At 44.4% G+C, this 14,795-nt stretch overlaps 2 protein-coding genes across 2 annotated transcripts; both read left to right on the top strand.

The window, feature by feature from the left end:
* Nucleotides 1-258: 258 nt before the first annotated feature.
* On the top strand, nucleotides 259-4,017 carry LOC120678707 (ubiquitin carboxyl-terminal hydrolase 2-like). The gene is made up of 6 exons (XM_039960013.1): nucleotides 259-552; nucleotides 1,101-1,152; nucleotides 1,861-1,907; nucleotides 2,626-2,672; nucleotides 2,758-2,860; nucleotides 2,945-4,017. Exons 2-6 carry the CDS (start codon nucleotides 1,122-1,124, stop codon nucleotides 3,716-3,718), a joined length of 1,002 nt encoding a protein of 333 aa, XP_039815947.1. The 5' UTR covers nucleotides 259-552; nucleotides 1,101-1,121; the 3' UTR covers nucleotides 3,719-4,017.
* Nucleotides 4,018-8,348: 4,331 nt separating this feature from the next.
* LOC120677307 (protein SENSITIVE TO PROTON RHIZOTOXICITY 2-like) lies at nucleotides 8,349-10,137 on the top strand. The gene is made up of 2 exons (XM_039958453.1): nucleotides 8,349-9,051; nucleotides 9,307-10,137. The coding sequence occupies exons 1-2, from the start codon at nucleotides 8,662-8,664 to the stop codon at nucleotides 9,904-9,906; spliced, it is 990 nt and encodes a 329-aa protein (XP_039814387.1). The 5' UTR covers nucleotides 8,349-8,661; the 3' UTR covers nucleotides 9,907-10,137.
* The last annotated feature ends 4,658 nt before the right edge of the window (nucleotides 10,138-14,795 follow it).

Genomic DNA, 14,795 nt, shown 5'->3' with positions numbered 1-14,795 from the left:
CTATTAAGATATAGAGGGATATTAAAAATAACAAATTTCAAATCAGAAATCTATCCAAATAATTTGTTAGAAATTTATTATTTTTATATCTCACAGATGAAGTCGAGTTTGGACAAAATATTTTATAAAGTTATGTATCATCATATTATATATATGTGTGATGTTTTTGATGAATTTAGATAACTTTTTTATTGTAGTTTTTATGGGATGTTACAGAGGTGGTGGTTTGCACCACATACGTTTACCTCGCCGAGAGGATTACAAGTTGGAGTTGGCGACCTGCCCACCGCGCCTCCTCTTCCCAGGCGCCGAAGCGCCGCCGCCCCGCGCCCGCCCTCCGGCCTCCGCACCTCCGCGGCCCCTTCCTGCTACCCTGCTGCACCTCCTCCGCCCGCGCCGCTCGCTGCTGCCCTGCTCCATGCTCTCCCTCGCGGCCCCGCCTCGGAGTGCCAAGCAGCCGACGGACGGCCGGAGCTAGGGTTTCGGCCGAAAATCGCTGCGGCCAGGGCGCCTGTCGGTTCGCCGTCTTCGTCTCTCTCATCTCATTCAGTGGTGAGCTCTAATTTCATCTCTCTTTTCAGTTTTTGCATTTTTGCCTGATATGTAGATTGGATGTTATCTGCTACTGCTAGTGTTGGGACTTGAGAGAGCATGAAGAACCGTATTGTGTATTGGATTATACCGAATTGCATGTTCAAAAATTTGGTCAGGACTAACCAAGGTTTGAATGCTGCTTCCGCCACTGCCTGAAGCTGCGAATTCGAACACCTGAACCCCCGACATATGCTATTTGTATTCGGATCTGACCATATATTTTACCTACTAACTTCGATTTTTTGCAAAACATGTACGCCCTGTCCTGTACTGCTTACGCCCCTGATTGACCACACTAAGCCAGCCAGACGCTCGGTTCAGGGTTCCAAGCCCCAATTCAGTGACTACCTTTTTTTCATTTATCCGATTTGGGAATTGCATCTATGTTCAGAAGCTGCTGGAGCAAACGTAGAATGGGTTCCTCACACTTTTATTTATGCTCATAGCCTATCTGCTACAGCCAATTTCTGCAATGCATCTTTATTGCTGTCGTTTTCTACGTGCAGAATTGGAGCGACCGTCTCAACATGTCTTGGGCTGCGATCGAGAATGATCCCGGTAAGTTTATTTTCTGTTGCCAAGCAGTTATACATTGCAAAGTTGTTCTTTTTTTTAAACACGTTCCACACATGTCACACTTGATAAGGTTCCATTCCACCATAGCTCTGACTAGCCTTTTTGCCCATCTCTACTGATTAATACTACATGTGTTATGTGTGCACGGTCCTTATCTGGTGCTAATTGATGAACACATATTGTCATGTTATTTTCACTGGATGCTGATACTATAACATTCAGACCAGTCTGTCTGTAGTAGTGTTTCTTATTTACATACATTATTAGAAGAATGTACATACCTCGTAACAGTACATGTGAGTTGCAACTGACTTTAGTAAGGTTGGAAAATTGAGATGTGCATGCTTAGCTGTCTACATCTGTCAGCTACTTTAGGAGAGCGCCCAGGTGTTTTAGGACTTTGTATCTGGAGTAACATGATGGCCATTCTCATTTTGTAATTCGCAGTGTTTCTGCCTTTTCATTTTGGATTTTGTCAGACTAACTGAATGGTTATTCTCAATTTATAATTTCCTATCTTATGCATTTGTGGTCGGAATGTGTTAAAATAATTTATAGATCCTAGAACTCTCTTCCTCCACTTGATGATATATGTCAACCAGCTCAACTGCATACTCTTCATTCCTTGTTGCACCTTGTATTTGTTTGACCACCTTTCTGGAAACTCATGAGCATTTTATCTTGCTGCAGGTGTTTTTACAGACCTGTTGCAGCAGATGCAACTGAAGGGTCTTCAAGTAAGTAATCAACTACTTCCACTCTACGAGTCTATCTTCTTGATAAATGCCGATGGTTAGCAAACAGTCACCCAACCTTTTCATGGTTATACTTATACAGTTGGATTGTGATTCTGGTGTGTATGCACCGTACCAAAATGAGCACCTGTTCATGGAATGGAATCGGTAGCAATTATCCACACTGGCACTAACAATGAGGATATCTGACAAAGTTTTGCTTGTTTCATACTTTATGACAGACGTTGCATGCTACAATTTGTGATGGAAACAGATATTTGTATGATAAAACAGCCCTTGCAAGATGTTAGGGTCCCCTAAAACATATAAATGGGCATCATGACATTAGTTTAACATACCTCTCTAGGCTACCTGAACCATGTAAACAACCTTTTACAAGCCCACGACAAAATTAATTTGAAGCATTGCTGTCACCTTAGCATAAACAGATAGTAACATAGTGATAACTGTTTCTCCTTCTTCTATTGATCCCTGTGGCCTTTTGTCGTACTTTTTTAAAGTTTTTAACCTCTGCTAAATAGTAAATGCTAAACCTACATATATTGTGCAACAATATAGAACATAAATTTAATGTTTTGGGAAACAAGAGTGAGGTTCTGCCTCTTCTTCTTTCTTTTGTGAAACTTGTTATTTGTTTTACATCCAGAAAAGCCAGCAGAGTATGATATGCTATGTTATGTTATTTTTTTTCCCTTATTAGGTTGATGAACTCTACTCACTTGACCTGGATGCGCTCAGTGATCTTCAGTATGTTATCCTACGTCTAGCATTAGCGTGAATAGTGCTTCTTTTTTCCTTCTAAATTCACCTAACTTCTGTTGGCATTTGCTAGGCCAATATATGGGCTCATAGTACTGTACAAATGGCGACCTCCAGAAAAGGATGAGCGTCCTGTCATCAAGGATGCAATCCCAAACCTTTTCTTTGCCAATCAGGTCAGAAGCATTGAGTTGCCAGGCTACTTCTGCCACCTTTATTCATCTGCATCTTTTAAAATCAAGCCTGCTCTTCACTTGCAGATAATTAATAATGCGTGTGCAACTCAAGCTATCCTTTCTGTTCTCTTGAACTCACCTGGCATCACCCTTAGTGACGAGCTTAAAAGGCTAAAGGATTTTGCAAAGGACTTGCCACCCGAGCTCAAGGGATTGGCCATAGTCAATTGCGCAAGCATCCGCATGTTAAACAACTCATTTGCGAGGTCAGAGGTCCCCGAGGAGCAGAAACCATCTAGCAAGGATGATGATGTTTACCACTTCATAAGCTATGTTCCAGTGGATGGTGTCCTGTATGAGCTTGATGGACTCAAGGAAGGGCCGATAAGCCTGGGTAAATACCCAGGTGGTGCTGATGAGGCGGGGTGGCTTAGGGTGGCGCAGCCTGTGATTCAAGAGCACATTGACCGGTTCTCTCAGAATGAGATAAGATTCAGTGTGATGGCAATCTTAAAGAACCGGAAGGAGATGTACACAGCAGAGCTCAAAGACCTCCAGAGGAAGAGGGAGAGCCTGTTGCAGCAGATGAGTGATCCTTCTGCCAGCAGGCATGTGCCATCTGTCGAGCAGTCTCTAGCAGAGGTAGCTGCTCAGATCGAGGCTGTGACAGAGAAGATCATAATGGAGGAAGAGAAGTTGAAGAAGTGGAAGACGGAGAACGTGAGGAGGAAGCACAACTACGTGCCATTCTTGTTCAATTTCCTCAAGATTCTCGAGGAGAAGAAGCAGTTGAAGCCCCTGATAGAGAAGGCAAAGGCGAAACAGAAGTCTCACAGTCACAGCACCAATCCTAGGTGAAAAAGCTGCAATGCATCCTCCTGTGTTTGTTTTAGTTGAGGTTTCTTGTAGAGATTGGCTGTGTGGCCCGTATTTTCTTGGCCAGTGTTCACTCCAAATTTTAGCTAGTGCACAAATGTGTGCTGAAATATATCCAGGCGAATGAATCTTGAAGAGGCCGAGTGTGCCGTGGACTGGAGTTTATCCAGTCATACTGTATACATGGTTTCTCCATTTTTTTTTCTGGCAGACTGATTATTTTATTTGCTGACATCTGTTGAACCTCATTTCTGTCTGAAACGTAGAGCACGATGCCCTCACGAACAGGTCTACTCTTTCACTATTATTATTTTTTCAATCACTAACGCATCATCATCACATATACGATGTGCGTGCACACCACCATTAAGTTTATTTGCTGAAAAAAATTGGAGTATATATGCATATGCATTGAAACGTTTTTTTTTAGCATATATGCATTGAAACGTTCATCAATTGCACAAAGCAAGTGCCTGTCAATGCTTAGCAAAGTGTCCTTTTTGACTAATGTCGATTCATTATTTACCGCCACCAGTTAAAAGTATGAGGGCAGAGATGGGATTTTCGCTTACCAGTTCCTGGTCAATTCAGCGCCTCATGGCGGCCGGCGAGTCAGGAAAGATGGTGGCGGTGAGAAGCTGCAAATGAGACTCATTCCCTATCTCATTAAAACTCACTCCCATCAGGTAAATTAGAGATCTCTAAGTAGCTATCTCTCTTCAAACTTGTTTCATTCCCCCACTAAGCACTCGATCAAGTTTAATGTGAGAAACATGAAGTAGCTTGCGGCTGGTCTAAAATTAAACTAGAAATTAAGAAGAAGAAGAAAAAGAAAAAGATGCCATAGCAGCTTTGCAAAGTGTCTTGAATTCTTGCTGTGGAAGATAGACACCTCCTGCATATATTAGGTTGATTTACATAACAACTACTACAGTGTACTTTTCAAAAAGAAAACTACTACAATGTACTTTTCAAAAAAAAATGTGTTGAGAGAGGATCAGGACGGCGGGTTGATTCAACAAAAATTTAAGGTTTTATTTACAAAGTTTCTTGACTGTGGATTGATTTTGAGAAAGTTAAGGGTTCTTTTGTAAAATTACCTGAGAGAGGTGGTCGTGCTATGGGTTGATTTCGCTAAAAGGAGAGGACTTTTTTTCGCAAAAAAGCCCTATGAGAGGAGGCGACTGCGGGTTGATTTATCTAATGTTCGAGAGTTTTCTGAAAAATGAATGGCACTCACACAATCTGGACCATTGGCCAGCCCATCCGACGGCCGGTAAAAGATGATGACATGGCATGCTCGAAGGTCAGCTTTTGGTGCAAATTCGTATTAGGAGATATATGGGCGTGTGGCACACCACTGTGACTGTTTTTAATTACTTATTAATTTCGCATTCTCAGGGGGTTACTGTTTTTAATTACTTATTAATTTCGCATTCTCAGGGGCTTACTATACGTACTAGCTAGCGAGCTGCTATCTAGTAGTTGGTAACACTGTCAGGGGAAAATTATACATAATTAAGAAGAGCAGAGCGGCTCCATCGTCCTGGATAAAGCCTCGCACAACATGCCCTATAATATATATAATATATAGGGTCTGTTCAGTTCATTTTGCAAAAAAAATTTGCAAAGGAATCTTAGTCATTTGAAGTACTAAATGAAGTCTATTTGCAAAATTTTTTACATAGATGGGTTGTAAATCGCGAGACGAATCTAATGATGCTAATTAATCCATGTTTAATCAATAATTAGCGGGTGGTTACTGTAGCATCACTGTTGCAAATCATGGATTAAGTAGGCTCATTAGATTCGTCTCGCGATTTACAGCTCATCCATGCAAAAAGTTTTGTAAATAGACTTCATTTAGTGCTTCAAATTAGCAAGATTCCGTTACAAAATAATGCGTTTACGGCATTTTTGTGTTTACATGTAAACAACTAAACAGGGCCATAGTTTGCATTCCAAGTTTCCAAAACAACTACTACTCCAGGTCCATGCATTTTTATTCCAGTGCAGTGGCCACTGGCCAGTCCTGAACACCAAGTGCACTAATCTATCGGTAGATCTGGAAGGAGATGGTCCCATATGTCAGTGACCCTGCTTTGACAAATTGTGCATTCAATCTCGTTTATTTATCTTTTTAACATAAGATATATATAGTATCGATAGATAGATGCGCTTTCCTTTGCTGAGCTGCTGCCTTGGAGAAGCAATCAAATAAATAGTTTATCAACTCCCGGCCCAACAGGGCCAATAAAGCAACCTTACACTACTAGAAAACGGGCCATCGGTTCAGTCCAAAGGTACCAGCTGCTGTTGCAGCCGGTATCGATGTTACCCATCGGTACCGGCTGCAATACCATCTGGTACCTTTGGCCTTGGACCAACCTAGTGGAGGACAATTGGCACCGGGTGGTGGTTCCAACCGGTTCCAATGCGTCAGTATAGGCACCGGTTTGAACCACCACCCGGTACCAAATGAAGGCAGCGCTATAAGCACAGGTTGATGGTAATAACCGATTCCTATGGTGATGAAACGTGGCAGCTGTCAGGAGCTCGGGCCTAAGGCACCGGTTGGTGCCTTGACCCGGTGCTATTGAACAAAATTTAGCACCGGGTCATTGAAACCAACCGGTGCCTTTGGCCCGAGCCTATAAATACCCCAGCCCCTCCCCCCTCAAGCTACCGTGAACTCACTGTTCATGGCAGCTGAGTGAGGTGAGGGAAGGCGAATTTTTGCTTTTTGTTTGAAAAAAAGGTTAGTTATTTTTCTTTATAACTTAGCAATTAATTTTTAGAAACAATTATTACTTGATTTAGTTTATACATGTGATAATTATTTTTATTTGTAGCATCTTATTGTAGTTATATGGGTTATCAATTTATTTGATATTTGAATACTATCAAATTATTGTATTTATATGTTTTATCAATTTATTTGAGAAGTGAATAGTATCTATTTATTATAGTTATATGCATTATCAATTATATAAATATATTGTTATAAATTGGTAGTATGAATGAACTATTTGTACAGTACAATGATGTATATAAATGTATTGTGGACCCAGATGAGTCGGCAATGGATGTACATGGCCGATCGGCGTTCAAAGGAGTTCATGGATGGCGTGCATGAATTCATAGAAGCGGCCGAGAAACACAAGTATGGCGGTTTCGTTCGTTGTCCATGCAAATTCTATAAGAATGAGAAGGATTACTCATCATCAAGAACCATCCATAGTCACTTGTTCAATAGTAGTTTCATGCCGAACTACTATGTTTGGACCAAGCATGGCGAAAGGGGAATTGTGCTGGATAATAATGTAGAAGAAGAGGACAGGAATTCTGACTTTGCAGCCAATTATAATTCTTTTTTCAATGACACTTCAATGGGTGAGCCTGAAGAAGATACTGAAGGATACGTTGTAGAAGATGATCTTTGTCAGATGCTGCGCGAAGTTGAGGAAGATTGCGAAACAGAAAAGGAATCGAGAGATATGAAACGTATGTTGGAGTACTACAGAATATTGTTGTACCCTGATTGCAAACAAGACCAAAAGAAGTTGGGTACCACATTGGAATTATTGCAATGGAAGGCATCAAATGGTTTGTCTGATAAGGGATTCGAGGAGTTGCTGAAACTTATAAAAAACTTACTCCCTGAGGGTAACACCTTGCCGGAGACAACATACGAGGCAAAAAAGTTGTTTGTCCTCTAGCATTAGAGGCACAGAAGATACATGCTTGGCCTAATGACTGCATCCTATATCGAGGTGAGTATGAAAATTTGGATTCATGCTCTGTATGCAACGCATGCCGGTATAAGATCCCTCGAGATGATCCAGGCGACGTTGAGGGGATGCGTGTCAAGAAGAGGGTGCCTGCCAAGGTGATGTGGTATTTTCCTCTAATACCACGCCTGAAACGTTTGTTCATAAACAAAACGAATGCTAAATTGATGCGATGGCACAAAGAAGAACGTAAGCAAGACAATATGTTGAGACACCCCGCTGATGGGTCGCAGCGGAGAAAAGTGGACAGAACATTCCCAACATTTGCAAATGATGCGAGGAATATAAGATTCAGCTTAAGTACGAATGGCATGAATCCTTTCGATGCCTAAGGATTTGGGGAAAAAAAGAAAAAGGTCATTGGTACCGGTTGGAAAGACCAACCGGTACCAAAGGGGCTGCCACCTTGCGTCAGCGTGGCAGCCTTTTTGGTACCGGTTGGACTTTCCAACCGGTACTAATGGGTGCCTAAGGCACCGGGTTAAATACCCGGTGTCCTAAGGCGAGGTCATTGGTCTTGGTTGGCGGAACCGGTTGGAAAACCGGTGCCTAAGGCCATTTCCAACTGGTTCCCATGGCCCGTTTTCTAGTAGTGTTAATTATATATTTCCTACAAAGAACCAACCTAGCTAGTTAAACAAACATTTGAGCTGAGACAAGAATACATGATTGGACTAAAATACGCCAGCAATATATTCCTGCCTGTTCTTTTTTTTTTTGGGCAAACATATTCCTGCCTGTTCTTGCACTGTCCACCATAGGACAGTTGGGAGAGAGAGAGAGAGGTATGAACATGAACATGTATGTAGTAGTTTATTCTATTTCTGACATGTTAGCTAGTCATGCATATATAAACAGTGGGTGTCACCTTTCGGGCTGGGTGTCATTTGAGGGAGGCTTCAAGTAGGGATGTTGTCAAGTGCATGCCCACCCCTTAGCTTGGGCAGTTGACCTCCTCCGCCAGGGCCGCCGCGATCTCCAATTCTCCATCCCCCTCCCCCATCCCATCCCATCTTGCCTTCCATTGACCGCCAATTCGATCTCCCTCAGAGCTCCGCAGCAGGTTTCATATCGCATGCGCAAAATCGCGAGCCAAATAAGCCTCAGATCGAGACAGTACCAAAGCTAGCCAGCATGATCGGAGGAGGGACGAACAACAACCCCTATTTCCTGCAGAATCACCACCACCAGCAGCAACAGCTGTTCCACCACGCCCTCGATGGCATGGACGGCGGCGGCGGCGGGTTCATGGAGCCGCCGGCGGCGTCCGATTCGGCCGACGCGCACTGCCACGCGCTGCTCTACAACCTTTCCTTGCTGAGGGACAAGGTGCAGCAGCTGCAGCCGCTCGTCGGTCTCGCGATGGAGCACGATCGACCCGGGGGAACCGTCGCCGCCGTGTCCAGCGCCGGCGCCGTCATCCAGGAGATCATCACCGCCGCCTCCTCGATGATGTACGCCTTCCAGCAGCTTTGCAGCCACGGCGCTCAATCCTCCACCACCGCTAACGCGGCGCCGCCGGGGGTTAGCAGTATCGCCGCCGCCGCCGTTGGCCATGCCCAGAACGGCGGCATAGCGGATACTGCCTGCGGCGACTACCAGCAGGCGGCGGCCGTCATGCAGCAGCAGTGGCAGCAGCACCACCACCGCGGCGGCTACGGCTACGGCAACCGTATCGACACCAAGACATCAGCCGTCGTCGTTGCGGCGGCCGTGCCATCATCGTCGCAGTCGCAGTCGCAGCCCTCGACGACGACTGCGGCGGCCATGGCCGCGGAGGAGGCCGCCGGCACCAGCACGATCATAGAGCTGGACGCGGCGGAGCTGCTGGCCAAGTACACGCACTACTGCCAGGTGTGCGGCAAGGGGTTCAAGCGCGACGCCAACCTGCGGATGCACATGCGCGCGCACGGCGACGAGTACAAGAGCAGCGCGGCGCTGGCGAACCCGGCCAAGGGCAAGGCCGGCGGGGGAGGAGACGCCACGGCGGCGGCGGCGAGAGCCAGCAGGTCCTACTACTCGTGCCCCCAGGAGGGGTGCCGGTGGAACCGGAAGCACGCCAAGTTCCTGCCGCTCAAGTCGGTGATCTGCGCCAAGAACCACTACAAGCGCAGCCACTGCCCCAAGATGTACGTCTGCAACCGCTGCAACCGCAAGCACTTCTCCGTGCTCTCCGACCTCCGCACGCACGAGAAGCACTGCGGCGACCACCGCTGGGTCTGCTCCTGCGGCACCTCCTTCTCCCGGAAGGACAAGCTCATCGGCCACCTCTCGCTCTTCGCCGGCCACCAGGCCGCCGTGCCGCTCGACAGGCAAGCAGCCAACGGCAAGAGATCGCTACTGTCGTCGTCGACATCCACCACGCACTTCGGTACGTAATAATAATGGCCTGGCACTGGCAGATAGATGTGATCAGAAGAAAGCCATTGATGTAGTACTTCAGGTATGATGATGTGTATCACAGTATATCAGCATATACATATAAAACGGCGCCCATGCTTCTCAAAAACAGCGCATGCATGAGTTTGATTGCTGTATTTCCTTAGCTTTATCTAAAACGAATAAAAGGAACAGCTAGTAATCAAACTCATGCTGCTGACAACTGTTAGTTGTACATCAATTGGCATATGTAACTACAAATTAGTGTGATAGATGGATGCTTGTTTAATTTTGGTTTTGGTTAAATGGTACTGCGGCTATATATAGCCAGTACTCTAATAAGTTGGCATCATAGTAAAATGGGGCCAACTGTGGCTTGTTTAATTACTCTAACTCTACAAATTCTAGGGCCCAAAAGACTGAATGTATATGCATGCCTACTAAAAGTACTTTGTAATACAGATTTCATAGCAGGAATTAGTCTGTTTCAGTTCTTTTAAAGTCTGGGGACAACGAACCTTATTGTAAGTTTGGAGAGTGCCAATTCACTGGAGATCAATGCAAGAAGGTTGCATCGTTTTTCTTCAGACCTTCACCGGAGAGGCACACAGCGTTTGTTGGGTTTCCTCCCTTTTTTTATAGACGAAATAGGCTTTGTTCTTGGCAGTTATAACTAGGCTCGTTTGGTTATAGTCTTGCACTGCACCTTGCAATTTGTATGGAAGAGGTTTGGTACCCCCCCCCCCCCCGGCCTTCACTTTATCCAAACTAGCTAGTTCATTATTTTGGAAAGATTTGAATGTCAAATTTCTTTGCCCACTAATCCCTGGGTAACCTAGATTAACATTTGCTTGATATTCTTCAATTTGTTAACAAAAATTATTTTATGGTAACACATATTAAAAAAACCTCGACAAGGGGGAGAGACGTCTTCTTGAATTTCATCTTAAGAGGCTTGTGCCATGACTCGAACCCGGCTAGCTCAGTGAACCGCTTCTCTGGCGTGTTCGGCTGACAGTTGCATTGTGAGAGCGTTGGCTTCTGGTAACATACTATACCAACGGAAAATTCATATGTTTTTTTTTCACATGTGTAGTGGAATAATATTTCTATTTTATTGGGAAGAATTACTTACATTTTTAGTTGACACCTCCATCTCTTACTACTTGAACATATGCCAGGAATTAATGGCTCTTCGATCATATACATTTTTCTATAATCGAGTTAGTAGCATTACCGTGATATTTAGAAGTTCCATATATAAAGAAACCTATATCAAGATACACAATTCCGAAGCAGCATATATATATATCCCATATACTTATTGGGATATCAGCTGCACCTGCATCTGCATATATATATTCGTATTATCAAAATAATAAATACTAGGTTGAGCGCTTGGTGGCTTAGCAGGAACATGAAATTATGCACAATTAAACTGTTGTTAAGGTTCACATGACACCATTTTACCCATGTACTTTGGTGGTATTGCTATAGAGAAGATCAGGTACTGCTTTGGTTTCGTGGATGTCCATGCCTCACCACCAGTACCATAATATTTTTGCTGCAACAGCTATTGCTTTTTAGTTAATGATATATCAGTTCTGCCAAAATATAAGTCATTGTTGACACTGGTACCGTATCCAAAATATCTACAAACTAGCAATTACTGTGAAACAATATATCTGTTCCAAAGAAAAGAGAAATAATATAATGGAAAGAACAGATGACCAGCTCGGATCCTAATTAAAATGTTCAATGATAGTATTTTTTTTAAAATACTAAATCTAGTGGCATCTCAATCCTGTGTTGCCAATCCAATGTAATATAATTCTTATTATATTCATCATTGGAACTAATTTAAAAAGTGTCCAACATAGATCCTGCTACAAATTCTATTTTGGATCGGACGGTATGCGTTCCCTATTGATGTCACCGCCACCTTGTCGATAAGGTTGTACTGCCCATTTTCATAAAGCATTAAATGAAATATTCCTTGGAGTTTCCTTTTTGTGGATCTTTTGCCATGATGTATAGCAACAGATGGTATTCATAATTTTGTTACTGCTATTATCCCAACACTTATTTTCTTAGGGGTTAATTTGCATGAATTTACAAGATTCGTATGGGATTGAAATTACGCTATCTTGCTAGCTTGTAACTTTATAGTAGCAGGGTGATTCTCGCACTTTAATTTAGAATGTGATTGATGTCTATCGTGTGATATTGCTAGTCCCTGTAGTTCATTACTTCTCTACTTGGTTGTTCTGCTCCAAAGTCCTAGCTAAGAGATGGTAAGTGAGCATGGTAAGCTGAGACTATTAGGTCTTAAATTACGGGAGAAGTAGTAGCAAGAGTGTTATTTAGAAGGAAGAAGACATGATTATTAGTGTGTGCTGTGCGAATTGAAGCAACATGCAGATTCGAATGAAGAAGAAATACTCCATCGATTTCTATTTACATATTATATTAGATTTGTTCTAATAAGACAAACTTGGTAAACTTTAATCAAATTTATTTATAGAGAAAAGTAATAACATTTCAATACCAAATTTGTTTTAATTGAATCGACCATGAAGTATAGATATGTTGCTAGTGTATATGTTGGATAGTATTTGTTGATATATTTTTGTATAGATGTGGTCAAAGTTAGTCAAGTAGTTTAACTTATGACAAACCTAATAAAAAAACGGAGGAAGTATATAGAATATAATGGCCAGATCTCACGGAGTGGGGGACAAATAAAAAGGTAATTTTGGATAATGGTCGGATAATGGGCTGCTAGCTGCATATATCGTCTGTTCTTGTTGGGCTGCGGTATGCATGGGCAGGCAGCACATCTATCTGTTATTAGTTTGTTTTAATTTGGTCGGCGCTAGCTTAGCTTGCATGGTATAGTTTATAACACAAGTATCATGCATGCGTGCCGAATTAATCTACAGTTAAATTAGCTTGCTGCTCTAGTTAGTACTCTAGTTAATATATAATTATGATTAATTATCAAGGCAATAGGCAAGGCAAGTGGTGGTCAAAGTCGACGAGCTGATCGATCTATATCTACTCCGGCCAGTATCTAGCGAGCAACAGAATGCATGGTCCTTATTCATTATGATGCATGTGTCAACGCTAGCTTTAATTTGTCTAAAACCCTGGCCTCTTCACACACACACACACAACCCTGGTACGGTAGATGCATGTCTGTTCATTATTGTTAATAGGCTATTAATAAATTAAATAAATATATTATAGGAGGATGGATGCCGCGTACAAGGAGGCATGCATGCATATCGATCGACCCACACGTTTCATTTGATTTGATTTGATTTGATTTTGCATACCCGTTTGTATTTGTATTTGATCAAAGTCGCCGCAGAAGAGGCTGGCCGGCCGGTTGTCATCTGCTTGCTTTTGACTGTTTGCCGTTTGACCCGCTAAAACTAAAACAAGACGCGTTGCTAATTGTCCACTGCTAGCCGCGTACGTTATGTCACTTCTTTTCTACCTACTTATTTATTAGCTTAGTTATTAGCCAGCGTGAGTGAATTGGTAAGCTGCTATCATTCAACAATTCAGGGATAAACATGCATGATATAGATGCTTCACTCCGAATCCTACGTTAACTGTATGCAAGGTCAAATATATATTTTTGAACGAACGGCACTCGACGAGTGCGTTTCTATTGATATAGTAGAAAAATACAAGACTACGGCCCTGGGAGGCCATAGGCAGGAAACAAAAAGAAAAAAAACAACAAGCTCGTCCGGTTGGATTGGGACGTCAACACGGGTTACCGCTCAACTATACTCGTTGGCCGGTTGGATTGGGACATCAACACGACCAAACTCTATTCACAACGACGACAGAGGAGAAAAGGCACAACTGCAGCTTCCACCTACCATTGCACTCTTGCGGCTATCGAAACAACTGAAGTGATCCAGCGTTGATAGAGAAGCAGAAGGGGCAGACACCACCACACCAAGAGACCCCTGCCGTGCAGGACCCAACGCCGCAGTGCTGCCGCACCCAAACCGACCGCCCGACGGCATGAAAAACACCAACTCCGGAGCAACCCAATGCGCGGGGGCCTCGCCACTTCCGCCATTGGACGCCACTCTCGCGTGCGCGGGGACCTCCAACCCGCCACTCAGCACGCCTCTCTCGTGTGCGGGGACCTCCAACCTGCCACACGGCACCACGCTCCGTACTCGTTTCAGGGATTGCTGTCGAGTCAGCAAGAAGAGGTGCCCCGCCCCCCCGGAACAAAACCAAGCCGCCAGACCACCGTCGTGGTTCGAAATCATCACGTTGCTTTCCCCCTCGCACGAAGACGCCGTCATCGAGCCAGAAGACCGAAGATGTCACCCGCGCCGTCTTCCGACATTGTACCGCACCGGAAGGGTTCAGCCGTTCTGAACACCCCGTCGCGATCTGCTGCAGGCCAAGTCGTCACTGATTGTCATTGCCGCTAGCGCCGTCCTTCAAACACTGTCCGCACCGCACTAGGGACTGCCACGCAGCTCCAGGCGCCGCGGAACGCTGCAAGCAGGCGAACAACAGCCGAGTGATGACCCCCGGCCACCAACAGAAGAGCAGGCGTCTTGGCGTGAGGTAGGCAACCCCCTTCTCCGCACGCCCTCCGACAGATTTGTCACCACCGGCCGAAGCAAACCGCGAGCAGCAGGCCGGCCAAGTTGCCGAACGGTGTCTCTAGAGATGATGCCTCCAAGGAGGTCACGACGCCCACAGGCGCCGCCGCCGCCGCCGTCGCTCGTCCAGGAGCTGGACTGGGTTTTCACCCAGAGACCTCGTGCAGGAGGGTTGCAACTCCAAAATGACGCCCTCAACAGGGAGAGCGACGCCCGGAGGCGCCGCCGCCATTTCACCAGAAT

Source organism: Panicum virgatum, chromosome 6N (genome assembly GCF_016808335.1).
Source record: "Panicum virgatum strain AP13 chromosome 6N, P.virgatum_v5, whole genome shotgun sequence".
Taxonomy (NCBI): domain Eukaryota; kingdom Viridiplantae; phylum Streptophyta; class Magnoliopsida; order Poales; family Poaceae; genus Panicum; species Panicum virgatum.
This window is presented reverse-complemented; position numbering and strand designations above follow the sequence as displayed.

Bases quoted from the DNA above. Each gene is read 5' to 3' on its own strand.
- LOC120677307 (XM_039958453.1), top strand. From the start codon at position 8,662: ATGATCGGAGGAGGGACGAACAACAACCCCTATTTCCTGCAGAATCAC. The intron at 9,052-9,306 runs GTTAGCAGTATC...ATGGCCGCGGAG, and splicing joins CTAACGCGGCGCCGCCGGGG to GAGGCCGCCGGCACCAGCAC.
- LOC120678707 (XM_039960013.1), top strand. From the start codon at position 1,122: ATGTCTTGGGCTGCGATCGAGAATGATCCCG. The intron at 1,153-1,860 runs GTAAGTTTATTT...ATCTTGCTGCAG, and splicing joins TGCGATCGAGAATGATCCCG to GTGTTTTTACAGACCTGTTG. The intron at 2,673-2,757 runs GTATGTTATCCT...GGCATTTGCTAG, and splicing joins GATGCGCTCAGTGATCTTCA to GCCAATATATGGGCTCATAG.